This window comes from Clytia hemisphaerica, unplaced genomic scaffold (genome assembly GCF_902728285.1).
Source record: "Clytia hemisphaerica strain Z4C2 unplaced genomic scaffold, Clytia hemisphaerica genome assembly, whole genome shotgun sequence".
NCBI classification, from domain to species: domain Eukaryota; kingdom Metazoa; phylum Cnidaria; class Hydrozoa; order Leptothecata; family Clytiidae; genus Clytia; species Clytia hemisphaerica.
In genome coordinates, this window is record NW_027103354.1 from 108,551 (window position 1) to 129,608 (window position 21,058).

The window sequence follows — 21,058 nt, forward strand, 5'->3', positions numbered from 1 at the left end:
GATATTGATTCGTCAAGCATATGTTGGTACGTCTTGAATGCCTTGTGTTTGCCGCTTCTTATTTGGGCTAGCAGCACTTGGTCTGCTCTTGATGTTACTTCTTTCTCTCTTTCTTTGGAGTATTTTTTGTATACTTTTTTGATTATTGGATGTGAAATTTCCTCTTTTGTTTGGCTTCTGATGACGGTGCAAGCACTTCTAAAGGATATAGGTCTGCTGTCTGTTTCTAGTTTTGTTGCTTCTTTGGCCGCTTTGTCTGCCAGTTCGTTGCCTTCAATGTCAGAGTGGCCAGGGATCCATTGTATCGTGATTTTGCCTCTGTGATTGCTGAGATTTCTTCCGATAACTGCCACTTCTGCGTTGTAGTTTTGTAATGCCATACACAGTGATTGGCTGTCCGTGCAAATCAGAATATTTTCGTTGCCATTGCAGTTTTCTTTGATCCAGTTAGTAGTTTCTATCATTGCTGCGGCTTCCTCTTCGTAGTATGAGCACGTGTGTGCTGTGCCTTTTAGTTTGATTGTTTCAATTACTTCTGGATTTCCTGGGTCCCCTTTTGTCATCACAATTGCTGCTCCTCCATCTTCTGTTCCTGATGATGCTGAGCCATCGGAGTAGATGATGATGTCAGCGTTTGTGTTTCTTATCATTGTGTAGGCTGCTGTTTTCTTTAATTCCTTATCATCTTCACGACTTGCGATTCCTTCTAGTACTGATGCGATCTCCAAGTTGGGTGTTGATTCCCAGGGTTTGGTTGTGAAGTATTCTAGTGGAGCTCTGTTTTGTAGAGAAATTGGTAAGGTTGACGACAGTTTATGTGATAGTGCTCTCCAATTTGTTTGTTTACGCTTGTGTGTCACGGGGCCATTGAGAGCAATTCTTCTTGGGTGGTCTTCTGGCAGGCGCGCTGCTTTTTCCGACGATCTTAGGATCGATCGTTTTAGTTGTGTTTGTAGACTTGGGAGGCCACATTCCAGTCGTAATGCTTCCTTTGGTTGTTGGTGTTGGTGTTGACCTCGTTGTTCAGTTTTTGTATGACGTCGTCTTTCTTTTTAAGTTCATTTTGCATCATATGTTGAGTGTTTTTTCCCACTTTATTTCTTAGGTTCTTCTTTATTCGGACGCAGTTTAAACATAAGTAATGATCGTTATAGGATGTCACGAATATTTGTAGTTGATACAAAGGTAGCTGTGTGCACTCATAATGAACTGATCTTTTACATTTTTTGCATTCCAAGCGATCCAGGTCTTCATCATTGGTACATTTTGACGGCGTGCAAGCTTGAGGTGGTGAGGCTGCTTCGAAAGGCTGATCTTTATCCATTTTGATGTTATTTTCATGAATTTTGATGTTTTTGTTTGTTTTCAGCCATTTTTCCGAAGAGCGTTGCAAAAGCGTCTTATCTAATTAACGTCAAATAAAAAATTGAGGATTGAGCCGAGAACGCTCCACGAACTCCTGTGCGGGTGAAAAACTTCAATCTATCAATCATTTTCTCAAGCGAAGAGTACGCGAAGCGATTCTAGCTTTACGATAGTGCCGCAGGTCATCAATGGATAGTATTCAATTATCATTATCCCTTTATTTTCATTCCTAGAACTTTTGCAAAAAAAAGGAAAAATAGAAAATTTGAAAGATTTTCTATGTGGTGTTTATTTGCAAACTTCAAAAAACTGATTTTTGTCCCGCCTTTGCGAGACTTTGGCTTAAGTGTTTGAGTGCAGCATAGGGTACAAAGTCCAAAAATGTGTTTCCCGTAATTTTTGTGTGAAGAGTTAGGTCTACACTGTCAAACTGAGCAAAAAAATGTATTATATCAAAGTCTCCTCAACTTTTCTAGATCAAAAGTTATGGATGTTTTTTTGGTAAAAAAGTGCTATAATTTTGCATAAATTATGCAGATTGTGGGGAAATTCCCTGTTTTCAATCAATTTTTTACCATCAAATCGTCTATAACTTTTGATCTAGAAAAGTTGAGACTTTGATATAATACATTTTTTTGCTCAGTTTGAAGAGCTCTATCACGTGGTACTGTATAAGGTCTTTTTTGATTTTGAAGACCCCCCAAAAATCACAAATTTTCCAAAATTCGCAAAATATAATCCTCGCGAAAATTAACTTTTTTTAGACATAATTTCCCTTTGTTTTCAGAAAAATTATACCTATTAAAGACATATCAATCGGTACGACAGAGAGTTTTCATCAACAATACTTTGTTATATCATTAGACAAAAGCAAGTTTTTTATTGGTCTACTGTTCGATTTTTTAGTTTTGAATTTTCGAAAAAGCCCACTTCTCGCGAAACTCGCGAAAATTAATCCTCGCGAAATTTAATCCTCGCGAAAATTTAGAATTCCCGTCTTCGCGAAAATAAGTCCCGCAAAAATTAAACTATTTCACGAAAAAATTGTCTCGCAAAAATAAGTTACTGCGAAAATTAATCCCCTTAAGGTACGCAAAAACTGCGGGTTTTCAATCTTGGTAACATTCAAATTTGGAATCAGCGTATGAGCATGAGTCTGCTAATGTCACCCATTTTCGGTTTTGTCAACTTTTCAACTTTAAGGCCCCAGTGAAAAATCTAGGTGCATGTAATAATGATACAAGCTGATGTTTTTTATCAGTCTTGATACTGGCAAGCTTAAATAGTCATTTTTTTCACTTTACAAAGTACGCAATTTTTTCAGGACAGCTTTTTACATCAAAATGTGAACGGAAAATAAGGTTTTTGGACACTGTCATTTAAATGGTACAAAAAATAGCTGTTTTTGCACCATCTTTACACCCCTGACTAGTTATGAAAATTAAAGACTCGTAAATGTCTACTAGGCCCTACACTGATACCTGTGGTTAAGTTAAAAGGTCCGTTTTCGGACCCATGTTGGTCCCGTAACTGTAAAAGGTATACTTAAAGAGATATAAGGTTTTGAACTGCGGTCCTAAAAAGGACAATGAATTGTCCTAACTGAAAGGATAATGAGTTATCCAAGATCAATAAGTCTTGATAGGGTGCTCCGATCAAGTCGAAATTTGGTACACATGAAGAACCTTATCCTACAACAAGATTCCAATTATAAAATCTTGTAAAAAGGTCCAAAAATGGACAATAAATTGTCCTAGATGTTGTAAAGTATGGGCAATTAATTGTCATCAAAATCAACTTTAAAACAAAAATTCATTCAAGATCCTCTCAGATCAGGCTCTAAATATCTCAAACATAAGATGATTAAAATGAAAATCGTTGAACGGCCCCTCTGATGGACAATCTGTTGTCCTAAAGGCAAATGTATTTAAATTAACCACTTTTTGTGCTCTAACGCTAGGGATTCAACCATTTTTATCTTTTCCAAAATAGTGCCAAAACTATTAGCTTATATAAGCTAAAATTTTGCACAAAACTGTATGAATGGTTTACAATTAGTGTCCAGATAACAAATTTTGGTTATTCGGGTCCCAAAAATGACAATAAATTGTCCTTTTTGTAAAATATAACAGTTAAAGTATGGACAATTAATTGTCCTAAATATGGACCATTTAACCTACATCTGACTCTAAAACAGCTACAGCTGGTACTATTATACCCCAAATCATGATAAAAACACGAGGGATAAGTCAAAACGGGCCATTAAATGGACAAAATGTTGTCTTGTAGTTGCGGTAAAAATAGATAGACTATGGAGCTTTTAGATATCATTTGCAGGACAATTTTTTGTCTAACTTTGGACCCTTTTACATTCAAACTAATTTAGTATTTCTTAGTTTACATTCTTACAGTATAAATTAGGAGAGTTGTTTCACTCTTTTTTATTATAGCTCTACCTTTTTCTAAAGATAAAAGAAAAAATTCCTCTTTTGAAGAGCTAAAAGACAACAATTTGTCCAAAAATGGATCTTTTATCTGCCCATTTTACTTTTCACATTACAGGTTTTATGTTTAACCATAGTGTTTTTGTGTTAAAGATCACTTGATAGTTTCAGTTTTGACCACTTTCATAATTTAGATACTAAAACTAATGTAAAATTAAGGACAACTTTATTGTCCTATTTTGGGACCCAAGAACGTAAAAAGTGGGCCTTTTTACTATCAGGAGTTAAAACAACCATTCAGCTTTAGTTTAAACTAGGTTTGGTATAGACTAAGCTTAAATGGCCCTTTTAGGACAATCTTTTTGTCTGGACAACAAATTAGCCATATTTGGGCCATTTAACCCCCTGGAGTGATTTTAACCATCTTTTACCCTTTCTAATGTTAATATAGAGGTTTTCTGAGATTTTCCCTAATTTTTGATGTAATTTGGGCAAGTTATTACAAAAACCTTATTTTAAGCCATTTTTGGCATGGTGCATGATTTGTACCATTTAAATGACAGTGTCCTTTTAGCAAATTGTCTAAATTCATTAGTTAATAATCTAGGCCAATCATCTCTGATCATACTTGATTTTTGTTTTTATTACAGCCAATGGATATAAAAAACAAAATCTACAAAAAGATTTTTCAAAATGAAGTTTTTCCCAGAATAAATGCAAAAAGTTGCGGACATAACTTTTTCCGTTCACAAAGTTATGTCCGCACACAATTGATTTTCTAGAAAAGTGAAAGTGTTAATATCTATAGTTATTTGATTTTTAACCCTTCCCATCCATTAGAGAACCAAAGCAAGTAACACTAAAATACCAGTTGTCCTTCATTGAAAAATAATCCATTTTGAAGTGAACAGGGTATGATTTCCGTTCACAATTTTGAGTTATGTCCGCACATTATTTTATCCTTTAAATTTTCAAAGGAGTTATCCTTACTCAGCTGAATCATTTTTCTATATCAAGGGTCATATTTGGGGTCATTTTATACAAATTTGAAGTCTCAAAGGCTATTTGTTGGGAGACGGTGAAACAAAACAGTTTCTCCAAAAATTAGTTATGTCCGCAACAAAAAGTTATGTCCGCAACAATTCATGAAGTTTTTTCAGCCCCCAAACATCATTTTTAGGTTTCTTTGACAAATTATTGCATTTGAGGTCATTTTAAGTTGGAAAAAAAACAGAAAAAAGTCTGATAATTATCCATTGGCAAGATTTCAGTTTTCCACCTCATATCATATGTATTTCATGTTGCGGACATAACTATTTCATCTAAAAATGTTGCTGATAAAGTGTTTTTGCAAGCTGGCATGATGTTTTATCATATGGAAGTAGTGCTTAGGCTATTAGAAATAGAAAACAAATACTCTGATGCCAAGTTGAGGTCCAAAATGAAAATTTTAACAGAAAAATAACCTTTTTATTTCTTTGAAAATGATGGTTCTGAGCCTGCGAGCTTGAATAAAGGATAAATCCTTCATTAATTTGCATGTTAAATTCATTTTGTAGTGTTCACACAACATAACCTACTACACATTCACTTACAGACTGGTTAGAATTGCTCCAATAGTTCAAAACAGAGTCATATTCTGTAGCAAATTGTATGTTGCGGACATAACTATTTAAAGTATTTATCAGATTTTTAACCCTCTTTAGCAGTTATGCTAACACCTTGACAATACTAAAGAGTTACATTTGTAAAAACCATGCATTTCCTTGCTTTTTTCATTTTTTTTGTGTCCTCTAGGGTCGTTCTTCTATTAGAAATATGAGAAAGCTCTAATATCATTAATAAGTCTTCTTTTGTTCTTTTCGAAGAAAAACATGTAATAACTGACATCAAACCAAACCAAATCTTTTGGTTTTATATTGATTTAGTCTCTATAATATTCCTTAAATTTTGGCAATAGAAAAAGACACTCCAAAATTTTAAATAAATGATGTATAATGTCCTATGGTTCTACCCTGGAAGAAAAAAAGTTATGTCCGCAACACAGCATTATTATACATTTAATCCTTTCTATCGAAAAAGTTGAGTGACTCTCAAGGAAAAATCATATTTAATGATTATGAAGATGTACAACAGTTGATGTCAAGCTCAAATCTTAACTTTTTAAAGAAAAGATTTTAACAAAAGATTTTATATGATTGGATTCTCTTTTACAAATAAATCTTCAATTTTCAGGAAATCATAGTTACAAAGATCTTTCAAGACAACAAATTTCAATGATTAAGTTTTGGTTCAAGTACAGCAAAGTATTAAAAGCCAGATATAAACTCAATTTAATGTTTATTGCTTATTTTAAACCAAATTTAACAAAAAGTTATGTCCGCAACCAACAAGGTTTCATTTTCTAATTTTTTATTGACTAACTGAATTATAGAAAACTTTTGGTTTTTTGGAAGGCTTATGATGAGTCCTTCAAATATAGAATAAAATTACCTGACCATAGCCAGTTTTCTTTTCATGAAGTCAAACTTTATGGGAATATTTTTTAGTATTTTCGATTTTCTTTTGAAAAAAGTGTCATAATTTGAAAAATATGCTATACTGGACGGTAAAAATTGCTTTCCAATGCAGCTTAATATATTAGCCATGAACTGAAATCTAAGACAAGCATTAGATTATGCATATTTTATCTCAAATGAAGTGTAAACTACAAAGAGTTTTTTGCCAAATTTGTCTGATTATAACTACTCTAGGTCAAATTTCTGGACCAAACCAGTTTGATTAAGCCCTGATACTTATGTTTTCTGAAAATTGAGGTCATTAATAAAAAAATTATCCAGGAATAAAACTGAAATTCAAAACTTTATTTTTTCCAAAATTTTTCACCTTTTTGGGTGACATTACCAGACTCGTGCTCGTATATACCCTCAAAATGTCAAATTGTGTAAGAAACATATCAAAAAGTTGGTCACAGACATTTTGAATTTTTTCTTTAAATTTTTGAAACATTAACAATCCACTGGCCACGGCCTATTAGTATTAGATTGTGTTTGATAGACCTTTTCATAAATTATGTCACAAACATCACTTGCCTCATATTCAAACAATTACCATGGTGATTATGTCCCTTTAAAGACATTAAATGATTGTTTTATAAAAAGACCTTTTCGACTTTCCATCCGCCATATTGAATTGTATGCAAAAATTATGGTGGTCGAATTGTCGTGGTGAGATTGCATTGAAAATATGCAAAACTTATGCAAAAAGAAAGTATTAATATAAAACTTACATGCATAATTGGCATTATATTAAAGTGTAATCTTGTAGTTTAAGAAAGATTAAATTTGCTTCTTTTGAAAACTAAAAATAATTAGATTTGCTGATCTCTTAGAACAAGCACTTCAAAAAACCATAACATTAGACATAAACTCAAGCTGAAAAATCCCTTGCGAAGGTACAAAAATAATCCTTATTCAGCAAATTATTCTCCTGGCTTGGGAATAGAACCGCCAAACGATCAAATCAAAAGATTGATCTGAACCCCCTGATTTACAGCAGCTTTTACTAACATGTAGTGCTTGACCTTGTATATAAAACGGGGGTTTTAATTACCTTTTTCAAATCGGAGGTGTAAGCTTTAATGGCCAATTTTTCCACAGCAGCCTCGGAAAGAATGTGTGACATCATAATTACTGCTTTCAGTTTGCGTGTTTTCAAAGTTTGATGTGTGTACTCCGTCTTCCTGGAATTTTTTAATGGCATGAAAACAGAATATGGTATGTCTTTAAGAACAAATTTCTAAAAGGCTTTTGTTGTTCTGTAAATATTTCTTTTTGGATTAAGAAATTCCATCTTGTAGTAATAATATTTCTTTATAAGATGCTTTGTTGTCTTTTTAATCTTTGTGTAAACTTGCATATGTTTTGCATACTTTCCAACTAAATCCAACAATGGCTTTTTTGTTCCTCTATTTTTGCATACAATTCACGATGGCGGATGGAAAGGCAAATCAAATATCATGACCTTTTGGAAAGATATGGTGTCCCGTAATTACCCCCAAAAAATGGGTTATAATTTACGGGACACCTTTAAAAAATAAATTTTAGGAACATCTACATTTCAAGGAAAAGTAATAAATCTTGTGTAAAGGTCATACTTTGATAAATAAAATATCAAAAGATTGAATCTCTCGGATTAATACTTTCAGAGTAATGCCCAAAGAAATCAAAATTGTCCCGTAATTACCCCAGATGACTTTAATATTCAATTACGATTCAAATTAGTTTGACAATGAAATGGCTATTATCCGATTGTGTTTGATTGTGTTCAATTGATTTGGCATTCGAATTGTTCGATTGACACCCTCTGGTCCAATCTCAAGTTTTCTCATCTGGATTTATATATCTATAGGAATATTCTGACAATCAGTGACAATTAGGTTGGGATATAATTAGACAGCTCACATTTTATCAGTATATTGATTCCAGCCTAACTATCCAATAATTTCTACTTCAAAAATCTATTAAACTTTAATGATAGTAAAGCTCAATTACGATTTGCTAGATGAAATCCAATATCTTTTAATGCTTATTTCAAGAATATATATTTTTCTAAGCTTGCGCTTTCTGTTTATTTTCACTCATATCTTAGCTCTAATTACTCTTTTAGACTTTTAGATCAATTTAGAAACTTATTTTACCAAGAAGACACAGTTGCACCAGTTGTGTAATCGTTTTGTGTTGAATTAAGGAAGGTCACATAGAACTATCTCTATATCCAAGCTTTCATATGCGATACCATTTTAAACTTTCTTTATGGCACTCTGAGCTTAACAAAACTGTTTTTTAGATTGAGATGCTACTGTTTGATCGCCATCTATCTTTGTAGGGCTTAGAAAATCATATAAGAGCTAAAAACATGACAAAATCAATCATATTCCTTTTCTTGCAAAGTTTTGAATTGTTTCACAACAGAGTCTATTTTGGTCTGTTTATATTTCACCACAACCGATAAAATAGCATCGATTAGGTAGTTCAAGACTTTTTATAGTAATAATATTACAGGTGAATAAAGTTAAGTTTTTAACGTCCTTCTACATTTATCTATCAGCGAAAAGTGTTTTCAAGGTAGATGTTTAGCAAAATTCCAGACTAATTTTTTGCAATTTCAGTGACGTTCTAGTATGGGCAAGTTTCAATTTGTAAATGATCATTTTTGAGCAAAACAACTCGTACCATTTCTCTATCGATATTCCTTATCTTGAGAAAACACGTATCACTAGCATTTCGGGGTGACCTTCCCGCGCAGCTGATTTATTTCACTCCCTTATCTTTGCACCAAAGTTTTTCAAATTATAGAGAGTTTGACGACAAAATTAAAACCAGCAAAGCAAGAAAGAAAATTGCAGCAGAGTCGTCTCAAACATACAAGAAAATAATAGTGTATAGTTGAGAAAGATTTCTTATAAAATTTGTTGTTTTGATGTTTTTAATTATATTAAGATCTTTTTGATGAATTGATAAATTGAAGATATTACCTACATACCTAGCTCACCACATCTTATGTATTTACCTTTTTTTGTGCACCTAGTAGAAAATCCAAAAGAAAGTATGGCGTTGACTGCTGCTCAACTCCTGGACGAATTGATGGGACGGGATAGAAATTTGGTTCCTGGTGAGAAATCATCACAAGTACCCTGGGACCATGAAGATGTAAGCACATAATATGTTTGCGTCCTGTTTCATATTTTGTTTTAATGCTGGATATTGCAATATCCCCCGCTAACACATTAGTAGTCGTAATTTATTCATTTCAATATTTTCTCAATACCTCTGCAGGCTTCAACGTGTCATAATATGCACAAGTGGTCATGAATTTAGATTATGCTCCTAAATAGAAACGCATTGTGTTAAGGTGTAGAAAGCCTCTGAAGTCTGCTTTATTGTCACCAAATATTGAGCTTTAGAGTTTTTAGATTACACTTCTGAGACAATTAAAGTCCTTAGACAATTACATGCAACAAGTAATTTTTAATTTTCTTTTCTTTTCTTTTTCAGGTCTGTAGGAGTTTTCTTTGTGGTTTTTGTCCCCACGATTTGTTTGTCAACACTAAAGCAGACTTAGGTAATCACACTTTCGAAATATAAGTGTTTATATTACCCTTTATCTAGGCATCAGAATAAGGTCATCCTGTTGATACCCAATTTGATAAAAAGGAAGAACCAAAAGGATTATAAAAGACATTTCCTAGTCATAATTTGTTGAATCGATGCATCCTTTTGTAAACATTCTTTGCTTGAGAAGGGAAAAGAACATGCTACACTGCACTGAACTTGGAATAACATTCTTCCCTTTTTACGGGTGTTCCCTCGCCCTTTTTTGACTTCAATATTATTTAACCAAACCTTTTATTCCAACCTCGTTGTACTTTTTTGTCCTTTTAGGAACTTGCACTAAAATCCACGACGATCAATTGAAATCAGAGTAAGACATCAAATTCTCTAAACCGCTTATTCATGAAATGTTCCATTGTAATGTCTTCTGACATTACATCACAGACCCAACAGCTGATTGGTCTCAAGTGACGTAAAATCAATCAATACGTCACTTGCAACCAATCAGCTGTTGGGTCCGTGGAAGACATTGCAATGGTGCATATCATGAATAACACAACAGAAATCATACTACTACAGTTGGCTCTCTCTAACTCGATCTTCAAGGGACCGAATAAAGTATCACTTGTTTCTTTCAGAATCTTCAAACAGAATCTCAATATCTTTATTGCTTTGACTGTGAGAAACATTTTTGTAAACCAAACCTTCTTGCTTTTTTCCGACAGGTGGAAATTTTGTGATGACGTCATCGCTTTTTAGATGACGTCATCAATTTTTTTTTTATCCTGGAAGTTTGTGTCATGATGGAGAACATCTGTACTAATTTTCATGGTCATAGCTCTTCTAGATCAAAAATAATCGAGGGTGGTAGATTCTACCCCCCCCCTGGGGCTACAAAAATCAAAAAAGGTTGGGGTTAATAGGGTTAAGCGTGGTATCCCCCCGTTGTGTGGTGACATGCGAGGAATAAATTTTGGTTACTTGAATTGACTTTTCGTTGCCTTTCGAAGAGAAAGTTTTAGATTTAAAAAATACATTTATGACATATATAATTAACCAGCTCTTTCGAGGCACCTGTTTAACTTTCCTTTTCATGCGTTAAAATTTTGTGTTTTTGTTTTCATTATTGATCTCGCACCAAGAGATCACAGTGAGAAAACGTGTGATAAAATTATTTGTGATTGTGTGTTTCAGACAGACTGTCTCTCATACACTATCGCGTGTTAACACGCAGTGTAAACCAAGCTTTAGCCTTCCCCCATCCACATTTTTGTCTTCATCATTTGCTTGGAACATTTTCTCATGATTGCAATTTTTTGAATGATTTGATTTCCCATACATGGTTGTTGGTAGTGATTGATGACTCTCCATTTGTTTAGTTATGAGAAGAGCAGCCGTTATGGGAAAATGGGTTTCGAGGAAGATTTCACACGATATTTAGGTAGCATACAAGGTGACGTTGATCGGAGGATACGCAGAGGGCATGAACGTTTACTAATCAATCAAGCAAGGGAACAGGTATATCACGTTCACGCACTGCCGTTATATTGGTTGAATTCATTTTATTTAAACTCAACCTTAAACCAATCAAGCAAGGTCTCACGACTATTTAGATACCCCCAACTAAATTTTTAAACCAGAACCCTGTTTCTCCACCTTCCACTGAATGCATGGAACCCAAATTAACTAAACTAAATTAGTGTAGAATTTCATTCTGAAAACTTTTGTCCATACATTTAGGAATTATCAGAGAAAGACAGCGAGAAAACGAAAATGTTGACCGACCACATCAACAAGCTTCTGGAAGAGGTACAAACATTAGAAATATTTCACTAACAAGTAACCAAGAAACTTGAAGTAACTTAAAAATACTTGCGGTCAAATTTTTAAAATTTTAAGGAGAATTCTCCCTTTTGTGCCAAATATTATGATGATGATGATTGTTACACAACCAATAATGCTAGGGAAGTTTACCCGGTAAGCAATCATGGTTTGACCACTATATTATACATTTTTTTAGGCTTGTGGGCTCAAATTAGTCCTTCTTTTTCACTGTCTCATAAAAGTAAAAGCTTTTTAGATAAGCTTTTTACCCGTTACCCAATGGTATTAAATCAGGGGCGGTCAAATCAAATTTTATCAGACAATGAGCTATAATGCTAAATAACCCGACGGCTAACCCGATAATTGAGGTTGCTTTTTTGAATCGCTTTCAAGCTGATGGGACCAATATTTAAGTTCAAATTCCAGAAAGATTTAGAGAGAATTGACTAAAATATTTTCATGTCTGTTTCTTCGTAGATCGAGCAACTAGGATCAGAAGGGAAAGTAGAGGAAGCGCAAGGTGTCGCTCGTCTTGTCGAACAACTGAAGGAGGAACGAGAACAGGTACTCTCTCTAACACCTTTTCCATTAGCGAGTTTATGTATTTGCACTTTTGAGGACGGTAAAGTGACTGAAGCGATTTGGAATAACCCGCAGTTCTGACCCGCAAAATCGAGGACGGTAAAAGTGCTGATTTACCGTCGTCCTCAGCTAGTTAGGATCTAGTCAAATTCGAACCTTACCGTCTCCGTCGCTGAAAAACACACATACATAAACTCGGTATTCTTTCCATGAGAAGGGTTGAAACAAGAATTATAAGAATTCAACCTTTCAATATGTAAAGTGCAAGGAGCCTGGATCAGTGTTTACTCCAAATAAACACGAGGCTCTAGTTTCAAAATTTATGTGTTTGATTACTAAAATCTGTTGTTAATCATGGAAAAGCTATTGCGATTGCCAATTTCAAAATAAAAATTTGATAGCTCGATTTTAAACGTTTTCGTGCACTTTCTTAAAGTTACTTTTTTATTCAATTGAGTCTATTGTTTTTATCTAATGAACCAAATTTAATAAATGACCCACCAAAATTTAAGTTTATCTTTTTTCTTTCCGATGAAAAAGGAAAATTTACTTTAAAGAGAGAAACCTTTTGTGGCGCACCCGCATTGAGGTTCACTCTTCAATGCAAGGAGGGTATCTTACATTTTTCACAAAAGCGCTTCTACACCTTGTGTATTGGATACAGTCCGGAGAATTTTCCTTGTATTTTCGTTACCTGTTTCCTCAAAAGCTAACCGCGCCAATAAGGTTTGATAGATGTATTCATTGTATAGCATGCTTCTCTACTTCATCCTAAAGAAGAAATTGGCCATAGTAAGTAAGTAAATTTGCGACCGCAGTCGGAGGCGACCCAAAGGCTCCTCTTTCCATAGCTATCTACTCTCGGGTACCTAATAGCCGTCCCCTCCCCCCGCTAATTAATTTTTCGAAAATTTTCCACCCAAGAAATTCTTATTCCAACCCCCCGCTTATTAATTTTTGGGAATGTTTTTGAAATTTCCCCTCTTTTGTCCTAATTCTGCTGTATTAGCCTCCTTTTCAAAAATTTTCCACCCAGCACATTTTTATTCCAACCCCGCTTATTAAGTTTTGAGAGTTTTTCCAATCCCCCCGCTTATTCCAATCCCCCCGCTTATTCCAATCCCCCCGGCTATTAGGTACCCGAGAGTACTCTCTGGATTTCTCCACTTACCCTTGATCCTTCTCTTAATTGCTGAGCATCAAGCAGAGAGGCATCAAGCAGAGAGGCATCAAGTACCATTTTGAGAATCTTTGATATGACCCGACTAGGGGTTGAACCCACAACCTTGCGAACCGTAGCCGGATGCTCTACCACTGCACTACGGTCACGCAATGATAAATGGCCATAGTAATTGTATTAGGAAATTCAATATCAATATTCTGTATCGTTGTTTCCATATTTTGTCTTACAGAGTAAACAAAACCATTCAGGCGTTGCCTCTCAAGAGAAGCAAATGGAAGTTTGTGAGGTCTGTGGAGCTTTCTTGATCGTCGGCGACGCACAATCGCGCGTGGACGACCATCTACAAGGAAAACAACACGTTGGGTATGCCAAGATCAAATCCACACTTGACGAAATGAAGGTAATTACCCAGCTGGCACAAGACGTTGTTTCAACGTTCATCTAACGTTATATGGACGTTGTGAACGCTAGATAGACGTCGAAAAAACGTTATGTGCCAACTAGGTAACCAATCAAACCAATTATTCAAATATAACATACACCTACCCCTGTCGTGGAGATTTTCGAAGGTCCTTAAAAGGGGCAAATAATTTTCGGAGGGTGGGGGCAATTTACACAAGGAATATCTTGCATTTGAAAGCCATGGGAAAATCATTCCCCAATCTCTGTATGGGCATCCATATAGAAAGTACAAACGGAAGGAAAAGATTTCTATTGTTCTCTGGTAACAAACAAGGGGAGAGTTGTCAAATATTCGGAAAATTTTTGCCTTCATACTACCGTATATGGACGACCCCTGGGAATGCTTGGAGCTCTTTTTTAGAAGAAAAAGCACTGATGCTGATCTCAAGATTGATAGTTGAATATTTCAGCTTAATAAATCCTTTCTTCCCGCTTCCCGTTCTTTAGAACCGGTCATGGGAGAGACGTGGAAGAGAAAAATCAGAGAAAAGCGACCGCGATCGGGATGAACGGGACTCGGAACGTTCAAAGCGGAGAGAAAGATCTGGCGAACGAAAGAGCAGTCGGAGAAGTCGATCAAAGAGTCGGGATCGCCGACGTGATAAGAGCCGTGAACGTAGAAGAAGTCGGGATAAGCGTGACGAACGTCGTTCAAGACACGGCAGTCGTGATCGGGATCGGGATAGAAGTCGTCGGGATTCGAGAAGAAGTAGTCGTCGTAGTCGTAGTCGGAGTAAGGATCGTAGGCGAAGAAGCAGAAGTCGGGAACGAAGCAAGGATCGTCGCTCAAGACACGGTAGTCGGGACCGCGATCGCCGTGAACGAAAATCGTCAAAAGAAAAGGAACGTCGTACGGAAGATAAAATGGACAAAGGGACAGCGATGGTTGATTCGACGGAACAAAACGGGACGGAAGAAAGACGGGTAAATGAAGGGGAGGAAAGACCAGTTTCGGCCGAAGGAGAAGAAAAAGGTATAAATTCTACTGAAAGCATAGATAAGAAAGACCAGACGAACGAAGAAGCTATCGACTCAAACACCATCATGGAATACTGAGATGTACACAAACATGCTGAAGGTATGTTGTATTAATGTATATCGCAACAGACAAATCAAAACAATTTGGAAAGTCAGTGAATTGGTCATAATAATAACAGACAAAATGTCTGAAGAGAGAGAGAGTAACAAAATTGGTAATTCTTTCCCTATTTGGATCAAAAAGGATGAACTTCTGCATGATGGTTTAAGTATTTTTTTCAAACGAGATTTTTAAAGAGTTTCGTGTCCCCCTAGCAGACCTTCAAATCACACAATTATTTTTTGAAATTCACGCAAGGTTTTCCAGTTCATACAGCTTTTTTTTAATTTTCAGGCATTCACGCAAGTGAAAAAGCCCATTCACTCATTCATGCAAACCACTGAGGAGGGGACCTTTAAAGGGAAAATCTTTTCCGCTCTTTCATTTTGAAATTTTCGCTGACTTTCCAAAACGATTTTGTTTTTTTCTGTTTTAGTTGATTTGTTTTTCTGTCAAATATATAACCCATTGATTTGCATTTCAGTTTATTTTCACTACCCACAAAACTTCTCAAATAGTGTATCTTGCATCTCGCTATAAGTTTTTAAAAAATGAGAAGTTTTAAAAGGAGTGAACATTTCACAACGTGTTAAACAACGGGAACAAACAAAATCGAGGTACCGAATTTTATTTTACAAAACGTAAACAAAAGTGTCTTTCACAAAGCAATTTTCACTATTTTTTCTTTCATAATTTGCAAAGCTTCTTTTCACATCCGTCAAATTTTCGTCTACACTTTTTTCTAAAAAAAATGGCAGAAGGTATGGCCAATTTTACTAAGATAAAAAAGGTGTGCCCCATGAGAAATCATGGTGTGGCCACCCTTACTCAGAGAAAGTTCTTGGAGAATAGCGGAAGTGTTTTTGGTAAAGTATGACCACGACTCAAGCATGGTACAATACAAAAGCGAAAGAGAAAAAGAAAGGTACCGTTTAACATTTGAAAACCTGAATGTTTTGTGTTTCATATGTCTTGTTCATGTTCCGAATGTTATGATATTTTCCGTATTTTTTCCGTTCCGTACCAGGTCACCACTCAGCGATACCTATTATCCTGTATTATCATGCTATCACGCAAAATTTATAACCAATATTTTATAACCGTGATCACAAAAAAATGTTGATATAATTCATTTTTTTTATGCATTGCTTCATTCCTACTTTGTTTTGTTAACCTTTTTATCATGTGATTGAATCTTAAACCAATCCCAAGAGGAGTACTTGGTAACGTGATCAAAAACTGAGCAAATCGATTTTTATCTTGTGATGTTAACAAAGGAAAAAGTTAACAAAAAGTTAAACAACGAAGCTTCCGGACCAGGGTTTTATAAGGATTACAGTATGTTAGGTTCGGTTCAAAATTACAACAATTTGGATATCTTTGATTGTTTTCCATAGTTTTGCTGTTTCTCTGTCTTTTGGCCTGTGCTTCTTGTCTTTTCTTTTTGGTTTCATTTTACTTCAAAGTTGAAATATGATTATTTGAAATCGCTGAAAATCAGTTCTTGTACTGTCTTTTTTTTGGCTAAAATTCTGAAATTTCAAATTTTCAAAATAATCTGACGAAGCAATTACACTTCTGAGGTTTCCCTTAACTATAAGTAGCCGATGCCACTTGGGCATGGAGCGAGAAATGATAATTATATCTTAAATTTGGACTATACGAAGTTTCATCATATTGTAATCATTCCAAAAGTCGATAAGATAAGTGATTTTTACAGGAAACTTGAAAATGTGTTCGTCAGACATATTTTACCTTTGTGTTTCAAATGATGAGTATTGTTTGTTTTGTCATTATTGATGTTCCCTCACCGTATTTCTTCAAATAAATAAGCTTCTACCTTATCGGCCTTTTTTTACACCGGCCCCTTTTCACACCGGCCCTTGTTACACCAAGCATATTTTTTTCCATTTCTAGCCCAACCTAAAGTTAATTGCGATTTCTTACACCGGCCCTTATTACGCCAGCGACGAAAAGATAACGCCGACGTGAAAAGGGCCGGTACAGGTACCCGAATTAATACGGTATTAGCCGGACAGGACTATAGAGCAGGTTTTGATGCTTCTCCCGTGAAAAGTCTATTCAACTTCTCACACCAAACTAAAACATCACCTTACAAATAGTTTCACTCTCCTTTTTTCATCAAAGCGGATTTGCTCCATCCTCGTGCTTCTTTTCGAACTTGCCTAAGGCTTTTTTCCATTCTAGTGGAAATGTTTTATTTGGGTTGTTGAGCGAACTTTTAGATTTTTAGCCGTACTCTCATAATACGGTTTATATGAAAAGTTATCCTTAAGACCGTACCGGAGCGATGCGAAACCATAGTATCTGCATATGGTATACGACATACGACGAGTTTGTTGGGATTCCCCGTGGGTCTATTCTTCCGTATACTTTCTCGCAGCTATTGGTCTGTACGTTGGAAGAGAAAATAATAAAAGGAAAGTTGTTCCGGGGGTCAATAATTAAAAACTTTTTTTAACGACTATCTTACTTTCTTTTTAATCTTCAGGTTTTGGATGTTGCGTGTCTGGTAAAACTTGATTTATGGGAAGAATCAATCTTGTACATAATTTACCTTCTGATTAAGAGTAATTTTGATGAATATGTTTTTAAAAATGAAAAATAATCGGACTCTTTTTCTCGTGTCTTTTCTGCCACTTTACACCCCTTTGTTATAAGAACTGGTATATTTTTGAGATTGACTGTTTTTATTGAAATTTAAATGAGCCTGATATTTACCCTATTCTTTTGTGTAAAAGTGTAAAAATATCACACGCTGTGTTTCTTCCTTGCCGAATCGAAGTGGAATAATTTTGCGATATTCAAATTTGGCATTTTTTTTCTCGAAATCTCGAAAAAGTAAAGCATTTTTAGATAATCTAACCATAGCAAACGATAGCCTTTGGCCCAATAACCATTAATGGTGTAAGCGAATTTGTCAGAAAATGAGCCAGAATATTAAGCAATCCCAGGACAAAGTAAGTTGGAGTTGCTTATAAAAATTGTGTAATATACTTCATTTAATTTAGTAAGTAAAAAAGGATGTCATGTGATTTACCTTTTTGTATCGGCCAAGTCTAATTTTGTGCAGGATCACTAGTGTGGAAATCAGCTGTCACTTGCACATAATGCTATAGTTTTTTCTGTGTTACACGTTTTTTATAAGAACATCCAACATTTTTGAAGCCTTTGAATGTTTTTTAACTTTTTGAATTTTAGCCCAAAATTGTTCATTTTTCTGCAATTTTCTAAGTAATTGGATGTTTTAAAAAATTCTAAGAATGTTATTAAATCTTTCGTCCGTCGAAGGCCTTTGTTCTGATATGTTTGTTCTTATTAAAAAGTCTTAGTCTTTAGGAGAAAATTGTAGATGACCCTGCTTTCCCCTTGTTCGGTTAAAATGTTGAGTATCAAGGCTGGTCTCTAAGAGAAGGTGATTTTGTAGGTATGACACTCATTGAAATTAAAGCCTCGAAGGGGCTAGAGATGAATCTTTAACCTTTTATAAGCAAAAAAAGAGAGAAACCTAATCATTTTTTTAAATGAAGTTTCCGACGAACGAAAGGAGTTAGAAACGAATTTCCTTTCGGTTTGGGAACGAGTAGAATAGAAATTTTTCCAATTTGACGAGTCTTGCCTCATTTGAACAGTTAAGTTTCACACACAAAAAAAGTCAACTACCTTATCGGGGAAAATAATGTCGGGTTTTAATTAGTCGGGGAAAAATTTCGTCACCCAGAGCATCGATGCCCAGAGGTATTTTTGGCACTTTTCAAATTTCAAATTTGTCACTTTCACCCGACTAAACTGTCCAAAAGAAATGGTTTACTTCACTAGCTCGAAAATGGATTTTGTAATTCGACGCTTAGAGTACTAATTTCGGTAAATAAAGGTGTAACACATTAGATTTGAATTTTCGTTGTGGTATAAAATTTCGGGTAAATTTTTTGGTCGGGGATAGAAAAATCGGGTACAAGTTTTGGTCGGGTGATAAAATGACGGGGAAATATTTCGTCAGGGAAAAATTTCGTCAACACCTCAAAATTTTCGTCACTTTCCCCTAACATTTTTTCCTCCGATAATGTATAATATTCTTCGAAATTACTTTTCCGGTTTTCCTGGCAAAAGACGTTACACAGACGACACGAAAAAAATGATGAAACGAAATAGCGAGAGACGTTAACGAAAACACAAATAGACGAGATAATGAAATCAAAGGACGTACAAATGAGGATTGATTATACGTTGTATCCAGGCTAACACCTAAAGTCCATTCCAAATTAGCTGGCAGTGTTTTTTCATACCTTAATAACTTTTGATAGAAGTTGAATTAAGTAGCGATTTTGTGCTCGTTGGAATGGAATATGATTTTGATAAAAAGATTGACGAAATATCGAAAATCAAGAAGAAAAACGATAAAGAAAAAAACTTCTTGTATATTTATGCTATGGACATGAATTTCACACACGGGAAACTTCAATCTTAGCTCAACTAAACTGTGAAAAAATTTTTTTTTAATATTCTTGCAATTGGAAGATCGTGGCAATTCCTGAAAAACCTTAAAAATATATTATTCGAGTTTGTACTGATTCGTATAAATCTGTATATATTTCCTAGCTATTTAGTTATGAATTAAATTCCAATATGTAAAAGGATGCTATTCCATAAATAGTTTGCATTCGTAATAAAATATATAAACAATTAATATTATAATATGCGTAAAATCTCTGATATAATATATTCCTTCACAATATTTATGTCTCTATTTTCATAAATAAAATTGAAATTCTGCTTGATAAAATTATAAAAAATCCACATCTAACTTCTTAGATTTTCTATCAAAACCCACTTCAAGGAAAATTACTTTTTGAAATAATTTCCATAAAATTTTTGAAAATCGTGACCCTTTGAGGGAAATTTCGATTTTAGAGATTTTTCGAACCCTTTGGAAACTAAATTAAATTTGTACCCCTTTGAAGGGACTTTTGAGGATTTGCCTAAGTACCCCACCCCCAGGAGCCTTTTTTTTTTAGTCGAAAAAAGATGTATCCTTGCTTCTTGGGGATATATCTTTTGACCTAATTCTTTTTTGCGTGATAACTTTTTCGTATTTCGAGTTCGTGGGATACCAGCTGGCACACAACGTTGTTTCAACGTTTATAACGTTCACAACGTCCATAAAACGTCAGATGAATGTTAAAACAACGTCGTGTTCGTGGGATACAAGTTAAAAACCGCCCATTAAATAAATATTTTGGAGGCCCAGTGTGGTCCGTAGGTTATCCACAGAAGGGCTAGATTAAAGCAAGTTGCCCTTAAGCTTTCTCCAGCAAAAAAAAGTGAAGCAAAAATTTGACTTTTTAAATTTCGTGCCGATGGATAGGATCTAGCATTTTAATTGTTTTGGAGCGCGAAATCAAAAAAAGTAGGCGGCAAACGCTATTTTCTCAAACCAGTGAAATTGCTTGTTGTCACGTGATTTCTTTGGTAGGAAATCCTACCAAAACTTGCTTCACTTTTCGATAAAAGCCGCGGATCTAGCCCTTCGGGCTATGATAAATCATTGAGGTTACCCCATCTGACACACGAAGCTGTTTTTTGGACGTCCCAAACATTTGATAAGCGTCGAAACAACGCTGTGTGTCAGCTGCAAGGCGTAAGGGGTAGAAAGAAATCATGACCTCGTAATCACATGTCTTGGTCTCGATCTTCAAAAAGTCTAAGATGCTTTTCTATTAGGCCAATTAGAAGTAATGCAACTGCAATAGAAAAATTCAATCGGATAACATCCCTTTGTAGAATACTCGACACAAATAGTATGCTATAAAAACGGCTAGATTGTTTTAAGCTCTTTAAAAGGCTTAAAACTTATAAATTTTTAAACTGTTATAAAATTAAATATCATTTAAAATTTAAAATTTCAATAAATTATTACCTAAGGTTCCCTAAACAACAATTGTTGTGAAGATGTTGCTAAAAAAACGGGGAATTTGTGTAGGAGAGC

General features: G+C 34.9%; 1 protein-coding gene across 1 annotated transcript; it reads left to right on the top strand.

Annotated features, from left to right (window-relative positions):
* The first annotated feature begins 9,368 nt into the window (after positions 1–9,368).
* LOC136820748 (luc7-like protein 3) lies at positions 9,369–17,685 on the top strand. The gene is made up of 9 exons (XM_067076975.1): positions 9,369–9,520; positions 9,866–9,932; positions 10,253–10,292; positions 11,302–11,440; positions 11,663–11,731; positions 12,224–12,310; positions 13,741–13,911; positions 14,421–15,051; positions 17,564–17,685. The coding sequence occupies exons 1-8, from the start codon at positions 9,371–9,373 to the stop codon at positions 15,027–15,029; spliced, it is 1,332 nt and encodes a 443-aa protein (XP_066933076.1). The 5' UTR covers positions 9,369–9,370; the 3' UTR covers positions 15,030–15,051; positions 17,564–17,685.
* The last annotated feature ends 3,373 nt before the right edge of the window (positions 17,686–21,058 follow it).